Here is a 20,485-nt window from a genome sequence, read left to right on the forward strand (position 1 = left end):
TGCATATGTAACTGCTGCTGAAAACAGGATGCTTAGCATTAGATTTTGCCTATACACTGCAGGTGCACAAAGCACCCTTGTGCTTCTCTCCATTCTGTAGTACTAAGGTGGCCATTACGGCTGTGCCATATTCATTTACCTTTTAGCTTCCATAGTTTTTTTAAGTCGGTGAGGAAAAGTCCTACTTCCTCATCCTTTCTAATTTTTGATTGGTACTGCTAGTGTTCATGTATGGCAATAAAGACAAGAGGGAAAAAGTCATACATGTTGCCACATAACAGGATACTGATATGATAGCATAATCTAATATGATTGATGGCAAACCATAATTACAAGCCAAATACGCAACCCGTGAATGCCTCCACTCCATTTGTGTGCTCGCACACAGTACTGCACACCAGAATTGGGGCTGAAATGTGGCACACACATTATGTGTCTCTCCACTGTCATCTCTCAGCTGCCACAGCTGAAGATTTCAACACCACACAAACCACAGCTCAAACTGGAAATGCAGACTACTCTACGCTGGAAACAAGAACAAGTTTTGGAAAAATATTACCAGTTTTTCCTTTTCAATCTGAGCTAAAGAATACCTGTGGCTTTGAAAATGTAGCAAACCATAATAATAACTCATGACAACTACTAGAGGGGAATACAATGTAGTGCACTTAGCCAACATACATCTGCCTTCTCTGAATATACAGTGCTCCCACTGACCTTGCCAGGCATTAAAAAGCATACAAAACAAAGTACAAAAAACAGAAGAATATGACAGCTGTGATATGATGCTGTTATTGCAAATGGCTGTCTTGAACAGAAAAAAGGATAAATAAAACTATTAGAAACAGTATGCACTGGTATATGGCTTCCTGCATATACTGTATCAATTATAACACACTGTTTTTAAGAAATCATAATGTCTCATTATTCCATGCACAAAGCTACAGATGCATATTACAACTAATGTTACAAAAGAAGATATCTAAAGGAATATACCCTACTGGTAAACACAGTCAGTACCTCATGTCTGCTTTCTAATAATTTGTATCTAAATGTATATAAAAATATCATATAAACCCACTATAGAACAATTGTATGAACATTCTCTGAGTGATGGCATCTGAAAGATTTTTTTTCTGAATGGCAGATCTGTCATTACTGAATGTAGTAAATGTACATGGCATATAAAAGATCATCTATGAGATCCCCCAGACAAAAAAGCTAAGGAGAAACCGTGGTGTAGTTCATTCTGAATATGAGCAGATCAAACTAGCCATATTCAATGGGTTGACATCACACTTCACTCTGTTCACTGAACTTGCTGTAATTCTAAATTGGGAGAAACAGAAAAAAATTATTATAACGTTTTCCTAGAATGCCACATAAAATTAGCAGATGAAGCAGTCCTAGTTTGAAAATGGCACCATTATAAAGACCATAAATCAAAAAGTTATTTATGATGAGGATGAACTGCATAAAGCAACAGATGAGTCTCTTACCAACTTATCAACATAAAAACTAGAATTACACAAGATTATCCTTGGAGGATGTAGATAAGAGCACCTTCACCTTTCTGAACAGCAGCAGAGATGAAAAGGAACCACGATGCCCTCTTGCCTCTACCTTTCTGCCAGTGAAAGACTATTTCCTGCTGTGGGGGGAAGCTGAAATGTAAATCGGAATGAATAACTTTCTGTAAATCTCCAGCTCCTTCCTCCCATTCTTTTCTATCCTATCCTATCCTATCCTATCCTATCCTATCCTATCCTATCCTATCCTATCCTGCCACAGATGGTTGTGGGCCTTTTGTACGTGCTCTGTCTTCTTGTTGCAGCCATATTTTGGGAAGGGCCGGTAGGGCTCTGTGTTCATTACAGTGTGGTGCTGCTATTGCTGTCACGCTGCCTTTTTACCTCTGTTCTCTTTTCTTATCTTCAGGTATTAAACGCAAGGACACATAAAAAAACACATAAAAGAACACATAAAAAAAACCCAAACACATACTTTGAATACTCTGAAGAGGCATCAGCAGCATATATAGACTGTTCATAATTACATTTAAAATTTGAGGCTGTGTGCAAGCCTTTTGGACTAATCCACTAAGCCACTATTCAGAGTTTTGATTTGCCTAGCAGCTCTGGTAGAAACATGGAATCAGTTCCTAGAAAAGTGGCCTTCTGAGCTCTAACTCTCCCTTTTCACTTTGAACATTTGTCCTGGTCTTTCCATGTCCCATTTCCATAAAATGGGAATGCTAGTACATAACTATCTTACAAGAATGTTAGGAAGGTTAATTAATGTCTATAAAGAATGCAGAGCTTTTATAACACGACAATCATCCTAATTCATCTAATCAGACCCAGACAAAATATACAATAGTCATCCCCATTATTTTTGCCTTGCAGTTACCATTTAATAAATAATTTTTCTTGCAGGGCAACAAAATGAAAAATGTTGAAAATCTCTGAAGAGAACATGTTTTTCTGGTCAATCCACTAGACCAGCTGTGCCAACTCACCTTATCTGGATAAATCAATAGAAAGTGATTTTGTCCATAGGCAACTCTAATTTAATTAGTAAAATACAAAGTGGAGGAAAAAAAAACCCAAAACCACAGACCATGATGAGTTTAATGTCTCTGGGAGAAGGCTCTGAGCCAAGCTCTAGCCATATTTGGAATCATAAATAAAACCATGGGAAAGCACACTACTTGTAATGCATGCTCAGTTACACTGGGATTACAATGGAAAAGGCTCACATGGTTTATGAGGAAAGCCCAGGTTTACAGCCTTTTAACAAGGAATGCAAGAATTATTATTGAGCAAGTAAATACATATTCAAGCAAATGCATGCTCAAGCCTCAAGCCTCAAATTTCTGAGCCAAGCCTTCCTTCTCCCTCTAGCTCTCTCTTCCACGTCGTGCAATTCCTCTCCCCTCTTTCCGCCAGTGAGCCAACACAGCACACTACACTGCAGGGTAGAGACAAGCTTATTAGCTAGAAAAAATGTGCTAAGGATCCAGAAGCATTTCGGTCAGAACAGTGCAGTGCTGTGTGAAGTAGCTTTAAGCAACCCAGGCTGAGGAATGGAGGAGTGTAGTTTCAGTAACACAGAACTGGGTGCGAGTTAATTTGCCTCACCAAGAGGCTACGTTAGGTGTTTCCAGATGACATTACGCTTTCCAGTGGAGAATGCACCCAGATTAATGCACCACAACACAGCGCCTCTGGGTCTAGCACAGAAGACCAAGAAGTTGTTGCTAAAGGAGAGAAGGTGATGGGAAGAGAGCGCTAGCAGGAAAAACTTGATAACTGCAGTCCAGAGTCTGGGGACCAGTTGTAGAGAATAGACAGGTAAAAGGTTTCTACACAAAAGGTTCACTGAGTAAATAAGATTTTCCCAGACTTTAACAAATTGCTGTCAGCATCCAAGAAGCCCTCCAGACTTCACCTACCCCTGCTGTAAGTCTCACCCTGTGAATTTGAATGGCATCGATTGCCGAAGAAATAGATTCAAAGAAGACAGGATTTTCAGATTCAAAATTTCCACCGTACTGCATTGCTTTTATCAAGGAAGCTGTAATAAAACAAACATATGAGCATTGATAAGGTAGTGAAGATATATAAACCGTCATGTTAAAAATTCTGCTGTAAGCTGATACTTGCCTTTGCAGTGTGCTAGCAACACATCGATGTGTCTGTTCTTACAGTCCATGTAAATCTATATGTGTGAAAACATGAAATTCAAAAAAACTGTTTAAAATACCAACAGAGAATAAAATACACAAAAAGAACATATTCAAAGCACGCAGAGAGCATGGAGTGTTGCTGTTGAAGCTATACTGCCAGCAGACACCAGAGCGAGCTCTTCTGTAATGCAAACACCACAAACCCACTCTAATTTCCTCCCCTCTCCTCAAAGTACTCTACAGCTCTGCTGAGAATTAAATCTGAATTTGATTAACAATTTTGCATTTTTTACTATATTTTCAGGGTTTTTTTCCCAGTTCTCCTTTTTTAGCAAGTTTCCCCATCTTCTCTCCACATGCTTACCTGCCAGTCCACAAAGATAGGAATCAGACCTAGGAAACTTTGAGACTTTTAGCAGTCCATCAGAAAAGCACCATAACCATCATGTTACACGCTGCAGTAAGTTGTTCTTTATTCTTTCTTTGAAAATGTTCAACTTCACAGAGACTAAATATTCAATAAACTAGAAAGTAAAAAAAGTGTGAAAATAGCTCTAGAACCAGAGTAGGGCCTTTTCTGGCAGATGAGGATCCAAAGCAGTCCTTGCTTCAAAAAATGCTTAAATAATCTATTCCAAGTGGAACAATTCTGAGAGAAGAGATTCAATGATAACCACATCAGAATACCCTATTTTTAAAAATAAATGAAAAGCCTGACTCAGCTAAAAATCCCTCTAACTCCAACAGTGGTGATGGTATTTCGGGAGGGAGTGTAATGAAGTGGACATGTTGAGTGTGTTCCTCCTCTGGGTAACTCAGTTTTGGACCAGTCATTCAGCCAGAGGCTGCGCTCCCAACCTGCGCATTTCACAGCCCATGATGGACTTACCTCTCACAAATTTGTCTAACACTTCCTTGATATAATTTGCAGTTCTGAGGTCTCTGAGATCTTTTGGAAATCAGTTTCACAAATCTTTTTTTGTAATTAATGCTTTATTTACTAATTCTATTGAATGCTCTACATTTTGAGGTGAGACATAATAAAGAGTAACTCCTACTCCCATTATTTAATTTTTCCAGTTTTATTTTTTACTATATCCCCACCTATACGTAGTTTTAATTTAACATTTTTAAGGCAAGACTTACTTCACTGCTTAATCACTGCAGTAAATTGAGAAAATCATTAGAATAAGAAAAGGCCTGGGCTGAGACCCAAGTTCAAATCTGGTCTTCTATCTTACTCAGAAAAATTATATGAACCAAACCTTGCATACCCACTTAAATCTGTACCCACTACACAACTATTAAATGCCAGACCCAATGGAAACATAAGAAATAGCTTCTGAACATAACTTTTCATCCACTATATAGAACTGCTCATTATGTGGTTACTGGTTTTGGTCTTCTGGGACCTTCCTGGAGCTCCTGCAATGCCTGAGGAACTCAGCCTGCTAGGTATATAACCCGCAGGAGAAAACACGGAGATCATTAAGACCTCTGGCTTAGCAGAAAGCAGGGCATACAGATAAAATCACAGAATTAAAAGCTGAAATTTTAAAGGGGTAAATCCACACATAGCTCCACTGCAACTGACATAACTGACAGGACAGGGTCAAATATGACCTAAAACAGCTTTAAAATTAAAAAAAAAAAAATCAGAAACTCATCTCCATTACATACAGTACTTACATTTGCACTGAATGTCACCCAAAATCTTTAGAATTATTTTTTATATAATTTTGTATATAAACACAGTGCAGTTTAATACCAAATCAGTGTTCATCTTTTCCACAAGTGACATGTTTATCCACAGATATAGGTGAGGTAACTACTAGCTGGCCCCAATAACTTGTATGTGTAATTACATTTCTAGGTACAGAATTTGTCGGATGTCATGAATACCTGAAGCAGCACTGAGACTCCAGTGTAGTCAAAGAAATTCAGTCCACTGCAGTCTAATATCAAAGCACGTTGCTCACCATGACATGACTGCAACGACTCACCTACACATTTGATAAAAGAAAAACTTTAATTAAAAGGGAGAATAGTCAAGAAATGCATATAAGAATAATGATAGTTCAACAAAATAAACCCAAACTATCACGATAAAAATTTTACTATTATGTACTGGGGTATCAGTCAAGCAAATGGCATATTTTAGAAGCACAAATGAAGGACCTTCAGAGCAATGGGATGAAGTGATGACAGGCAGAACATATTATTAGTGAGATGCTTGACAGGAATACTCTCTCAAGAATTAAAGAATTGCTTCTTCAGATTTGAATTTCCAGATGTGTCAGGATAATATCTTGGCTTGTTTGGAAGAGTTTACATGGGATACATAGAGAATCTATCTCTCTCTTAAGATCTGATATGACACTCATTTCTGTATTACCTAAATGCCTGCCAATGGCTTAACTAATATCTTCCCATAAGGAAGAAAAATATGTAAAGTGGAGTGTTTAATTTTTCTAAGGTTTTACTGTGTTGTTTTTTGTTTGGTTAATTTTTTATATACTATCATGTATTGATGCTGGATAAAAAAATATGTTGGTAAGATTTGCAAAGGTCTTCTACTCATTCTTCAACCTCAGGCCATCTCGTGCTTAAACTAAGCTCACTCTGGACTAAATGTGTCCTGAACTAGCACATAGATAATGATTCTTGACTTTCATAAAGGAAAAACTAGAAAATAATGCACATCTTATTTACATTGTTCTGTGAACAAATGTTAGTTATCATAATGCACAAAACAAAAAAAAAAGGAGAAGAATTCTGAATGTAGACAAGGCTTAAGCTAAATGGTTTTGACAGAGCAGAGGAAAAGATTTTAAACTCTTGAGGCAACTTAGAATTTCCCCATGGTGTAGATTTATAATGTTGCTAATTCCTTTCTGACAGTAGTCTAAGAGTCAGAGCCTTTTGGACTTGCACCTCCAGAGACTTACTGTCTTTGTACTGTCCAATGTACATTAATAGATACATTTCAAACAAAAATACAGAATTTCAAAGGAAACCTCCTGCCTGACATTACTGTGATGGAAACCCAGAAAGGATTTATGAGATCTGCTAGGCTGCTCACTGTAATTTTTTCTACACACCTCCTCAGCCTCTGAAACAAAATAACTTAGGCTTTCTCCTTATTACTTACTCATGCTACCTTCCCACCCAGCTGGCATCCTGCATTGCAGTAGAGGCTGCCTGGCTTCTAAATGGGGGGTAGGTACAGACCTGCTCCCTCTCTGAACCAGTGGCAAGGGCAACAGCAGCTGTTTAATTTGGTGCTGATACAGACCAATGGCAAATCAGTATTCCCCAGAGGGAGAAAGGAAAGATTTTGACAAAGATGTACGTTGTTGCACCTTCCAGGACAACTGCTGTAAGGATTAAGGATTACGTCTTCCTGCTCCCTTCCTTCCTAAAAATTTAAGCCCCACATTTTGTTTTCCTTTTTATAGGGATTTTTCTTTTTTCTCTCTAGTTTTTATTTTAAAGCTCCCATGAAAAGTCACCATAGACTGGTTGGTACAAGGAACAACAGAGCATTTAAATCCTCAAGGCAAGACTTAAGCATTCAGAAAAGGGGTCTTGTGCTGTCTGTAACTTCTGTAACACGAGAAACCAGTTCATCCAAAAGAAGTCTGAAATATGTACTGCCAAGACCTTCCAAAAACCTCCTCATATATAAAGTGCTTTGCACTCTTTCAGTATTTTACAGTATAGCCCTGTACAGTCTTCGGTAGCCATTGTCATTGTGTTGCGATGTGTTACAGCAAAGCACTCTGTCACCCCCAAGTAAACTAAACACTGTAGTATCATAAAAATGTCTGAATCTAGCTAATAAATGTAAACATTCAGACAACAGCCCCCAAATCAGATCCTCTAGTGTGGCCTTAATGCTTATAAGTGTTTTAAATAAACACAACATTTTAATACCATCCACAATTAAGTCATCTGTATAAAGTATCTTCTGCAAAAGGTCGCTGCAGCTCTCCCATGGGAATGTATGTGCTCTGGTTTGATTTAAGTGTTATAAAATGTGGGAAAAGTGGAACTATCCAGCTTAGTCCTTAATTGAAAACAAACCCTTAGGATTTTTTTTCTTTATTTTCTCCTCTGTTTATATACAGTACAATATTGATGGCCATAGTGTCACTGATAATTCAGTTGATGTTTTCTGAGATTTTCTCCTAAGTAGCTTTAAAGATCACAAAGATTTAACATGGCTCTAATCTTACCCTATTTTTAGTTTTGCATACTAATATTCAAGTCCCACTGTGAATGCAAAAAAACAAGACCAGAGCTTAGCAAAACAGCCTCTTAGGCCTTTGTCTGAAGACCAATCCAGGCAGTAACCTGGGAAGTGGTTCCCCCCACTGCGTTCCTGTCTCAGTATACACACAATGGTTCATGAGAAATAATCAGGGACTCCTGCAGAAAAGGTATTTTCATGGGTTCCCCACTTTTAAAATCTTAAAAAGTCAGTTGAGAACAGAATAAAAATAGGACTTGTTAGGCCAAGGTTAACAGAGTTTAACACTGTTTAGCATTCATGCTTCATTGAATGTTTGGTCTAACTGAAAATATTAGTCTTCAGACAACTTGAATTCACACAGAAATAAATAGAAAAGCGTGGAGCCATTTTGCATACTTATATCCATCTTGGTTTTAATATCATTTATAGATAATAAACTCACCATGACAACTCCCATTGGAAAATGAACAGAGCAATGTATTCTGCTCACACTGAAATAAAAGCAACAAATTATTAATGTACCAAGGAAAACTAGTCCAATGCATAGTAACCAGAGAAAACCAATGCAATACATAAGAATTCTGTTTCTCAATATCAATGTTAACTCCTTCTCTCCAAAATCATATTGTATGCAGCAGCCTATTGGATATATAGTATTTGCTGAGTATGCCTCTCAGTTTCTTCTAAAGTTACACCAAACTGATATCTCGTTTTTCTTTCTAGATGACTCAACCTCTGTCATGTTTTGATCCACTAAAAAGCATATTATGAACACGATGCTTTTGGGGAAGCAGGGGTTGGTTAAGAAGTGGTCAAAAGATGGGAAAGATGTTCTTGAAAAGATAAATTCTAGTCAATGATTTTATAAGATTAACTTTTGATTCATTTTCTTCTTGCTGCAATCTCATCTGCTATGCTAATATTTTAGTGAAAACATTTTTGACATGTACATTTATTAAAGAGTACCTTTAACTGGAGAAATTTTTTTATAATGATTTCAATATGAATGTTAAGTTCTCAGTAGAAATATGAGTTAAAACCAGAAATACAGCACAGAAACAAAATCCAAAGTGCAATCTTTTTTCACTCCCATTATGTGCTACAGAAAGACCTTTATTAAAAAAAAAAAAAAAAAATTATGCACAGTATTTTAGGCAGCTGTACTGCCAAGTACCTTACAGAAAAGACAAAGGATAAAATCTCCCTCCTAAGTAACTTATAAATTAACTTATTAACTTATTATACTTATTAAATTAACTCATAAATCAATTCCATGCAAATCCTAAGTAATTTCTCTCTGTTTGGGTGTTTGTTATCATACTAATCCAAATCAGTTAGCCTAGCACAACCAAGGAAAAAATGCAGCACAATTTCTGAGCTGAATTTCTGCACAACGAGGATAAGCCACCCATCAAAGTAGTATGGATAGCACAGCCCTTTGGCAAGAGACAGGAGAGGTGGTGGACACACATTGCTGAACATTGTCTTAACAACTCATCTAGGAAAGGACTGTGATTTTCTCAGCCCAATTTGCCAAATTGGATGAAATTGCCTGCCATAAGCATTGTACAGTATTGGAATATCTTCATTGCAATGACAGAAAAATAGTAAGACTTTTTTTCCCTTTTAGAGAGTGTTGTAGGAAGTTGCAGTAGTTATGTGCTGATAAACTCAAAAAATAATATACTTATGGAGATATTCTCCAAAACCAAGTTATACATAATTTTTATACTGTTTATTTTTCCAATACAATCAGTGTAGAAAACGAAAAAGAAACACTACCTTTGAGAAAAACTTTAGTCGGTTTGTACCTTCTTCCTAATTCTCCTGGAATTATTTATAGTTAGAAACAGAAATGAAATGTCTCTCTCTCATAGACTCACCTCCAGCAAAAAACTCAAATTTTATTCAAGTAGATTTGTAGCTACTCATTGTCTCTTTAAAATCACAACCTTATATTAGCTGTGGTTATGTAAGTTCTGCCAGAAATTTTGAAGAGCTTTGGATCAGTGCTTTAATGTCTTTTACAGGATCATATATAGAAATAGTAGAGATTTTTTTTTTCAAGTAATAATAAGAAAATGATCCATATTGAATCTGATTAAGATTAACTTTATTCTATCCTAAATTAATAATTTGAAATATTACCTTTTTAAATCTGTTTCAGTATCTGATTGCATTCTATAAGAAATGCAAGGAAAACAATCATGATCTTCAACACCGTCACCATGATTACTGAAGCATATAGCACATCCTACCTTGTTTACATCTTCACATGCCTGGCTGCTCGTGGTATCCTTCTGGATTATCTTTATCAGGTCAGCCTGAAATTTCCTGGCATTCAGAAAGACTAATGGGTTGTTGACTGAAACTATTTTTACCTGTTTTAATGATTCCTGTGGAATGAAATAAACAAAATACTGAGAAGATTATCTTGGGTTTGGAGACTGAAAAACAAAGTAATTTCTTTAAAAATCCTGAAAAATCCTGTAAATCAACCTAGAAGGAGCTTTGGATTGTGATAATGATTTAACAGATAACTGTCTTGATCAATCTTCACACACAAGTGAAGTAAAAAAGGAAATGTAAGTAACCTGTAAGGAAAACTATCCTTAATTCAAGTTAACATGAAAGCAAAATCATATTCATTATGATACATAATACTGACTATTATCTGGCAAATAATAGTAGCACTGTTTCAGCCCCAAACATAGACAAGACAAGGTTTGCAGACAGAATATTTTTTATTAGACAAACATGCATTGGAAAAAGTACATGAGGTTTTGGGGGAAACACTGCCGGTGGTTTGGGGAACACTGAAAATGTTCATCTCAGTTATCTGAAGATGACTTTAGTGCAACTGAGATATTTCTCCATGGAAATACTTAATGGATCCAGACCAAGCTTGAGCGACACATTTAAAACTTTGCCAGCACTCATCTACAACGAACACAATAAATAATCTACATGAGAACCATCAGCCACCTCCAGTTCCTGTCACTGCACTTCCTTGACTAAGTTTCATCCAGTTCACCAGGTACCTTCAAGGAAACTGTGTAGCCCAAAGCACAGACATTATACAACAGAACGATTTCTGAAGGACATCAGATAAAGGTCAGGAAACCCCCAGGTACCAATGGGGAACATTTCCCACAAAACAAGCACTTTTTCTCTCATTCTCAAGGTGGATATAAAACACCTTCAAAAGCCAGTAGGAAAATTAATCTTTATATATAAAGATACGGATTTTGTAGGTAGGTAGAGTTAAGCTAATTCTACCATGCTCTCCATTTTCCACAGGTTATGGGCCATGTCTCTCTTTTCTTCAGGAAAATTGGGTCTGAGACAGACCAAATTCAATGTGGAGTAACTACTCTCAGCTGCTTTGGTTTCTGCTGCTTCTATTTCAGACTTGAGGAAAAGTCTGTTGGCTGTTAGGGTCTTCCACTTTTTCCAGTTGTACTATTTGATCTAGTAAAAGATATTATATCTACTTATAAAGTTCTTTGTGTATATTCCAGTAAATAACTGTATTAAGCTTCTATGAATCTAGTGCTGTAAACAGGAATAAGCAGGATCATGTGTGGCCTGTAAAAGTTACCAATATTTTCAGTAGTATTTTCTACCTGACAGGCATGCATGCAACTAGAGATTCTTAAATAGCCACAATAACACTGCTCATAAGCGCCAGTTGCCAGAAAAGCAATAGGATTAATTTGCCTTTCAAGTATGTGTTTTATGGAAGCTGGGGATCCCTAGATTACATGTGGAAGTTCAGAGCGTTCTCCTTCCAGGTGAGACAAAAAGAGGATCCTTGAATGCACAACCTGAACACTGCACAGCAATGATTCCCACTAGTTATTTTCACATGCAAAACATGGTATTGCCGAATGTCAGCTTCAACAGTCTCGTAAAAAACTTTGCCCACTTTGGAAGAATGAAAACAAGATGAGATTTTAATGGACAAACACTGCAGCTGACCACACCTCAGCAGGACAGCAGCAGAACGTGAGGGCAGATCAACAGATCTGATTCCGAGTTCTCCAAAAGGATTTCAGTCCACAAAAGTGCTATATGCAATAAAGTATCCTATCACTAAGTGCAATAAGGGGTCTGGATACAGGAAATATCCATTTACTACTGAAATAAAATATCTGATTTATGTATCAGCTCTCAAAACTGAACTACTTGTGACAACGGGTAACAGGAAGTAAAAACCAAGAATTCGCAAGAGAATGTAGGTTCAAAAAGCTTCTATTCTTCCTAACAAAAGTCAGAGACATATAACAAGGTCACACTCAAACACAAGTAAGTAAGTGGAGCTGACACACAGACCATTTTTTACGTAGCTCAAAAAACCGTGGGATTGCATTGAACATACACAGTTTTCCCAACAGACCTTCAAGCAAAACAGGAATGGAAATCTTCACCACAAACCACACAAACTACCTCCTTATTGTAGACTGCTATTCAGACTTCTGGGAAATAGACGATCTCTCAGACACTGCCGCAGCAACCATCATACAGACTAAGGAAACATTTCAAACATCCAAAACTGAGGCAATGAACCCCAAACTATGTATAGGGACTTTGAGCAATTTACCTATGAATGTGATTGTGGTAAATGTTACGTCACCAACATACCTCGGTCAGTCAAGTGGCAAAGCCTGACTGGCAATTATTAAATGGCTTAAAAATGGCTAAGATTACATGAAAGAAAACTCTAAAATAAGGGCGAAACAGAGGGCAATATACACTTGGATGGAGAAATACTCCAACATCCCACAGATTCCCTTAAAAAAGATGCTATAGACAGCTTGGTGTGGAGACAAGTGAGCACTTTGGCGCCATACCAGAACGAGCAAAGTGGAAGATGAAAACTAAGAAAAAGGAAGACTGATGTGCAAAAATCAAAGCCTGTGATGATCAACAATCTAATAAGCTTCCAAAAATACAAGGTGAAGAATTTGAAAGGCTCAAATCATAAGGCCAAATGAAGCAGATGCAGACTTAGGTACAATCTTTTTTCCAGGATGGGCAAGGACAACTGTGCCAAATTTGGCTCAGTTATTCTTGGCTCTGGTTTGGTTCTAGTTCCTTTCTTAATAAGAACTGTTCTGAGAAAAATGGACTTCCTCTTTGTTGTGTCCTCGCCAAAAAAGAAAGAAAATTTTCTCAGGTGGCCTATCTCTTCTGTCACTTAGAAGGATATTAGCAATTGCCCCACGCACTCTGCACAGCACTGTCTACTGTTGGCTAAGAATTCAGTTCAGGGAACACCTGTGATGCAATGTGTTTCACATAAGCTTCTAAGTACCCTCTTGATTTTTTCCATATTAAAGTGTCTTTTCTCCTATTGATGAAATAACTTCTGTAAATCCACAGAACTTAATGGCAGGGTATATCATTAAGCTTACATATTTTCATGTTTAAAAGTCCTGTTGTTTATGTCTAAGCTGTTATTTACCAGGGGAACTCGGATCAGTCTAACATTCATACATTAAAAATTACCCTAAATGCCTGCTGCAACTCAGTGACTCTAAATCAATTAAAGGCATTTTTCTAAATCTTAAAAAAATTTTCATTCTTTCTTTTGTGTAATAAGCTTTTGAGCAATTTGCTTTCTTAACAAAATGTTATTTTCCCCACTGTCTGCAGACACTAGTTTGTTATTACTTGGTTACTGGCATTAATCTTAATGATTAAGGAAAAAAAAACTGGGGAGCTGTTAGCTTAAAAAAAAGATGCATAGGGATTTGTACAAAATGTTTTATGAACTGATATGGTAAAAGTCAGGAAATCAAATTTTGGTTACCCATCTCTGACAAAGTTACTCCAACATTTTTCTTAAGAATGAAAATTGATATAATAATTGACAGCTGGGCCAGCCTCAACAACTGTGTTTTAAATTCACTTTTCAGAGTCCTCCCCATTCTCATGTACCTTTCACATTCCAGCATTGTTCAGCATGCCAAAACAGTAAACCCCCCTGAGCCAAGTTCAGATTTTGAGCCCAAGATAGCTCTGATGGAAAACATTTGCCAGAAAATATAAATTCTTTAGAGGAGAGCTTCTTAATGGTGAGGTAATAACTGCTGAGCATGTTGCTTATCGATACATAAGACCCTTCATAAGCATTAGGAAAGGAAAGAGGACATAGTTGAAACTGCCACGGTGGAGAAGGCAGGATGTCCTAGTGATGGGACTCCGTGATGAAAGGACACATGGTTCTACTTCTCTCTTGGCTGCTGACCTACCATTTCATCTCAAAGGAGGGAGTTCACCTCTTTGGGTCATTACCCTTCTTTTCTTACCATAGGCCTGACCACAAGCAACTTTGATGATAATTGCAATGAAAATAACCAAAATAATTTAAAATCTCTGACTGGTAGGTTTAAGTTTGTAAGAAGCCAAACTTTAAAAGCACAGTCTTTTAGAGAGATTCTTCCATTCATTTTTCACATCAGGGTACCCTTGTTTGAGTACAGGGTGGTGAGATATGTGAAGTAGTCTGTGACAACTTCATGATGCCGTCCCTCCTTCCCCAGACACACACAGTGTCCTCTGGGACAGTCCGATCACAAGGGGCTGGTGGCAGAAATGGGGTCAGAAAAGAGATTGTGGATGATGAGAGTATCAAAGGACTCTCAGAAATGAGGAAATTTGATAAGAACATAGAGACAGCTATTACCTGCTCAGATGGACCTTGCCCTTGCTGCCGAGAGATTTCCTTAGACTTAGGAATTAGGAAACTTTTACAAAGAGCCATTCCTAACTTAAAAGTAACAAATTAACTAAGATAGACAGATCTAAGAGGACTTGCCTAACTTCACTTTGCAGACCAGCAGCAGAACCAGGAAAATATTCCAATTTCTGATGTCCAGACTAGTTTTGTATTTACTACGTCATACTGGCTTTAAATTTCAAGTGGTCATTTCATAAAAGTGTTCCCTTGACTCACTGATTACAATATGGTAACCAACTAGAGAAAATAAACAAATCTGAATTAGTGGAACACACACACACACACACACACAAAGAGACAATTTAACTTACACAGTTATCTTCTGTTTTGTATTTATATTCCACTTCTTTCACATTTTTCAAATTCAACGTCTTTGCTCTGTAATCAATACACAGAGAAAATCTGTAAGGCAAATCATTAGTAGTCTTGAACAGAAACAGGAAGAGACACATTCCAAAACTACAGTGTAGAAGTTTAAAGTTTTGATGATGCAATCCATACATATTTTCATGTATACAGAGCTTATTTTTTGTGATAATGATCCAGTTAAATGGTAAAAAGCACATTTTAGAATTATAATAAATCACTTCGAAAATATGAATAATGGAAATTTCTGGTAAATAAAATCTTAATTTTAAGTTTCGTTACTGTTTTGTAGCTGGACAGAGAGCTATTCTCAAGTCAAGGTAGCCAATATATAATCTACAGCTTCAAAAGTACAGAGGTTTAATTAATATTTTTTACCTGCAAAATCATATTGTAAGAAAAGGAAAAAAAAGATATCAAATAGCTACGGGTCATGAAAACTAAGGATGTTTTATTTGTCATTAAAATTGACACATCTTTGTATGATGAAGCAGAACATTGCACTCTAGCTATCAAAGTGGGGGACTTAACTGGAAAAGCCAGTATCCCTATGCTCTCTACACAGTCAGTGAAAAGCAAAAGTTGCCTTGAAAAGGCAGCTCAGCGTAGGATTTTCTGCTTCAATACATCATTTGCAGGAGCACATTTAACTGCAGAACAAGAAGACTATGAAACCAGTTATCATCTGAGCTCTGTGCCTAAAGCTAGGCAATGGAAATAATCCCAGAATAAAAACATTTAATAGATGCGTCAATGAGCAAGGAGTATTTGCAGGTACGGGGGTTGGCTAAATGAGGCTTGCAAAAGTCAGCTGTTCTCTCCTGTTTGCATAAATCAAGCTGTAGCTGCTGCTGGTTTTAATACATTCTGATACATAACATGTACCACATCCAATACCCTGGCATCTGAACAGAAACTTCACAATAAATCACCTATGGTATTTTTCTTCCTTCACTTTTGCTGACACTTTTGCCCACGACTGGATGGCTTACTGCATGTTCTCTTGCTAACCTCACCTGTGCAGCACAGTTTTTAAGGCTGTTAGCTGTTCGGTGCTTTTAGGTTGCGTGGACAATCATGTGCAACCTGACTGAAGACCACAGAAATCACTGGGAAGGGTCTTATTTACTTTAATTATTGCAGGTTCAGACTGAGGTCTCTGTTAGATCAGACAACAGAAGACCCTGCTATTTAGTGTCAGATATCTCTCCCTTTCTGCTGTGGCAGAACTTCAGACATCCAGGCTCAGGGTGTAAACAACATGAAAACTTACCTTTTCCTTTACTAGCAGAATTTACCAAAATTTTAGTTTGCTTAGTAGCAGAAGGTTACCAAAAAGGTACTGATTGATTCAAGCAGAAACCACCTTCCATAATTTGTAATTGTCTTGCAATTTTGAGCTATTTTCATGCTGGTTCTGCAACTTATTCCATGAGAACAGAGCTATGGACAACTGGTTAACACCATTAACTTTAACAAGTATTAAATCAAGCTGTCTATATTGTACTTAATTTCAGTGGGATTTGATGTTCATGCAAACAACTGCCTGCAAGCAGCAAGTCATTTGCGGGACTGATGAGCTATGGATTAACTTTGTAGCACAAAATGATCGTGAACCTCGACTGATATTTTCCTTTGCTCATGATCCAAAGTAGCAACTGTAATATATGAAAAAGAATATACATATTTGTATTAGCTCTAGTTTCTTTGTCCTGGCTTTTCTAATTCATACATAGAATTTATAATGTACTTTTCATTATACATTAGAATAGTTGTGCAGTTATGTTTCATTAATATATATTAGCAGTGCAAATGTCAACTATTAACTCCTGTGCAACGTAGTATCTAAGAGTTTATAAAGGGCACTTAGTTACTAAGGCTTGCCAGACATACATTTAAGGAGCAAATAAATATCTAATGAAAAAAAATATATATTATTGATCTTTCTGTTGATCTTATGCTACCTTCACCTAATGAGTCATAGAGATGTGTAATACTAAGAGAAATCACAAAATAATGCCATAGTATGAAACATTTTAGAGATCCTTAGCCTATAGTAAATGCACAGGTGTGACTTTTCCTTTTGAATTGTCTTATCTAGTAATTTTCTGCAACTAAAAACCCAAAGTTTCATTGTTAAATTTAGTGTACTGTATGTCTATCCTGACAGTGAAGCAATGTGCCAGAAAGAAGACATAACAATGTCCTACTAGAACATTTCAATAAATTTATTTCTCACCTGGGAAAGCGGAAAATCACAATTACTACAGTGCAGACAACACCGTACAACAGTCCCACGTTAGCAGCAAAGCATATTGTAAACACGTAGGTACTAACCCATATGCTCTTTAAGAAGGGAAACAGAAAGAGGTGATTAGTTTCAATTTTTGTAACAACGTGCATTTTATGAATCAGAAATAAAGATTTTTAAAATGAAGATAGTTTCACAGAGGTGATCATTCAGATCTTTGAACTGGCAAATATTGAATTAGCAATTAAAATAATGCCTTCCCATGGGAGAAAATATATGACATGGCACTACTCATCCCAATGCTCACAGAGGTTCCTTTCAGAGTTACTTAAAATAGCATATGTAGTTGTGCTAACGGCATAATTCAGAATGAACTCAGTTGTTTTGTAAAACCTATATTTTATTTTTCACATTGCAAGTTTTTGCACCTTCTTCACTGCACACATTTAAAATCCTCCTTTCCTTTTACACAATGAGGTACTCTAAAGGTCATGTACAGAGAGCTCTTCTCCCACTAATTGTGTAAGTGGGAATTCTAATTTGCAAGGAGGTTAATTAAAAGTGGCATTTATCAGAATACAGCTGACTAAACCAACTCTATAACAAATAAAAATTATTGGGGAATGAATTTCTTCACATGGAAATAGTGAGATTTCAGATTATTTCCCCATCTTTCAATATTTGATTAATAAAATTTGGATACATTTTAAATACAATTTAAAAAATACAAAGAAGCATATGTGAAACAAAAGTCACTTTGAAAAGGAATTTAAAATATTAAAAAACCAAAAGATTTTAACATTTCAATTTTTTTTCTTCATTTTTTTCTGAACAGAAATGATCACTCATATTTCCGTACTACAATGATGTGTATGGCAGAGAGATATCCAGATTTTACAATTAAAAGGGGAAAAGTACAAATTACTTGATTTCTTACACCAACCTAATGTCAGCACATATTTCTTTCCTTGAGGGAGCCTTAAGCACAGACTGCCACCTAATCCTTATACAAAAAGTGTTAAAGAAGAATGGAAAGTATTTGCACTCCTCTGGATATACTGATCTCCATAGGTGCCCATTTCAACAATTACGGTGCTTCTTATTAATGTTTGCAGAGGAAAAGATCACATTACAATGGCACAATCAGTGTTAAAACTATCCTTTCTGATGCTTTCACTTAGCTCAGGAAAGCCAGAGACAATAGAATATTTTCAGCCTAACCACAGGAATTTTGCTCGAGCAAATTTCAGAACTATTATTTTATGAATTATAAAATGTAAGTCATACCATAATAATTTGTGCTTCACAGAGGACAGAGTGGTACATGACTCTACCGACAAACCTTTTGTTCCCTCATCTTCAAAATTTTAGACTGCTGCAAAAGGTTTTGCAGACTCTTCAATGACACAGCTGCTAAGTAAGAAGGTAGTTCATTCTTTGAAACACTGCTCAACCTCCAGTTATATTTGATGACATCTTATACAAATTGTTGTGTATATATTTGCAAAGAATACCTTTACGAGCAACAAACATTGAGTTCTGATTAATCAGTGAGAAAGTAATTCTAAGATTTATAAATCCAATATATATTTATGAAGGAGATCACTGGACATGAAAGGGCTAACAGAAGTACTACAAATCTGAAGTTCAGGCAGGATCAAGAATTATCCCATCCTGATAAGGCTTAACCCTTGACAACACTTGAGATAAGCAATCCACTTCAGCTGCAGACCTGATCCTCATCACATCTCACTAAATCACTGCTGCAAGACCTGTAAAATTCTTCTGTCTCAGAAGAAAACAGAAAGCATGAAAACCCAATACAAAGTCTACATAGGAAGAATCAAAGCCAAAAATGTTTAAGAGCTGCTAAGCACTAAGCAGCCTAGTATCTCACATCTTATCCATAATGAGAGACTGCCATTTTTGTAGAGGATGAGCCAAAACAATCATATTCTCATTTGTCAATCACCCTTTCAGTGCTTTGTATTGGCCTGGGGTCAATACTTTTTTAGGTAAGGTAACATCAAACTTGTAGAAAGAAGATATGTTGATCTGATTGACATTTTTTTAATTCATGGGTCGTCGCAAGGTTCAACAAAGAAGTCGTAAAAATATCAAAGTTTTCTTTGGCAACTTACTTCAAGATGGTTATTGTATATTCCAGGACAGATAGAATCTAATCATTCTTCAAATCTTAGCAATAAAGTATTATAAACACAAGTTTTTCTCAAAAGTCAAAACAAAATCCAACTTCAAAATATGCTTGTACTGTATTAATTTAAAAAAATTCTAAAGAGGGAGAAAAGAAACAAGTAGGAGATATGGATTTATGTTAAATTCTGCATATATCAGAAAGTATAGGAAGCATTGAGAGGTACTGTGACTGTATATATAGCAGCTGCGTCTGAAACTGTGGACAGTGTGTTTCCATGTAGACCTTTTCATTTCATAAGGTCTACCCATCCACCATTGAGGGGAGTGTGAAATGGGAACTTGGTGGGGAAAAAACCCCATATAAATAGGTGAACTGGGAGAATACTCTCTGAGCCAATGGCTAAACAATGCAATACTAAGATATTTTGATACTAAATGTTTTTGTATGACTTTGAAACCAGATTATAAACTTTCCTTTTTCTTGCAAACTGAGGAGGTGATCAGCTATTGCCTGTATGGGTAGGGTTCATTCCACTTGGCATTAACTACCGCACAGACGTCTACAGCTGGGTGAGCTGTCTAGATTCCCATCATAGTCAATAGAGACCTGGTTATCTGAGTGAGGGGAATTTAGGATGCAGTTCATCTGACTCCTACCTGATTATAGAATCATAGAATAGAATCATTATTGCCTGTATGGGTAGGGTTCATTCCACTTGGCATTAACTACCGCACAGACGTCTACAGCTGGGTGAGCTGTCTAGATTCCCATCATAGTCAATAGAGACCTGGTTATCTGAGTGAGGGGAATTTAGGATGCAGTTCATCTGACTCCTACCTGATTATAGAATCATAGAATAGAATCATTAAGGTTGGAGAAGACCTCTAAGATCATCGAGTCCAACCGTCAACCCAACACCACCATGTCCACTAAACCATGTCCCTAAGCGCCTCATCTACACGTCTTTTAAATACTTCCAGGGATGGGGACTCAACCACTTCCCTGCGCAGCCTGTTCCAATG

The 20,485-nt window shown here is 36.8% G+C and overlaps 1 protein-coding gene across 1 annotated transcript in view; it reads right to left on the bottom strand.

Moving 5' to 3' along the window:
• Positions 1-1,293: 1,293 nt before the first annotated feature.
• The window catches only part of SLC26A7 (solute carrier family 26 (anion exchanger), member 7), a 75,715-nt gene continuing 56,523 nt past the window's right edge, over positions 1,294-20,485 (bottom strand). The window contains exons 11-18 of the mRNA XM_009324428.1: positions 17,294-17,400; positions 15,000-15,066; positions 10,202-10,339; positions 8,386-8,434; positions 5,591-5,691; positions 3,666-3,720; positions 3,473-3,576; positions 1,294-1,329 (exon numbers count right to left, since the gene is read on the bottom strand). Coding sequence (XP_009322703.1) covers positions 1,294-1,329; positions 3,473-3,576; positions 3,666-3,720; positions 5,591-5,691; positions 8,386-8,434; positions 10,202-10,339; positions 15,000-15,066; positions 17,294-17,400 — 657 coding nt within the window. The remainder of the gene's footprint in view (positions 1,330-3,472; positions 3,577-3,665; positions 3,721-5,590; positions 5,692-8,385; positions 8,435-10,201; positions 10,340-14,999; positions 15,067-17,293; positions 17,401-20,485) is intronic.

Source organism: Pygoscelis adeliae, unplaced genomic scaffold, assembly GCF_000699105.1.
Source record: "Pygoscelis adeliae isolate BGI_AS28 unplaced genomic scaffold, ASM69910v1 Scaffold145, whole genome shotgun sequence".
Lineage (NCBI taxonomy): Eukaryota > Metazoa > Chordata > Aves > Sphenisciformes > Spheniscidae > Pygoscelis > Pygoscelis adeliae.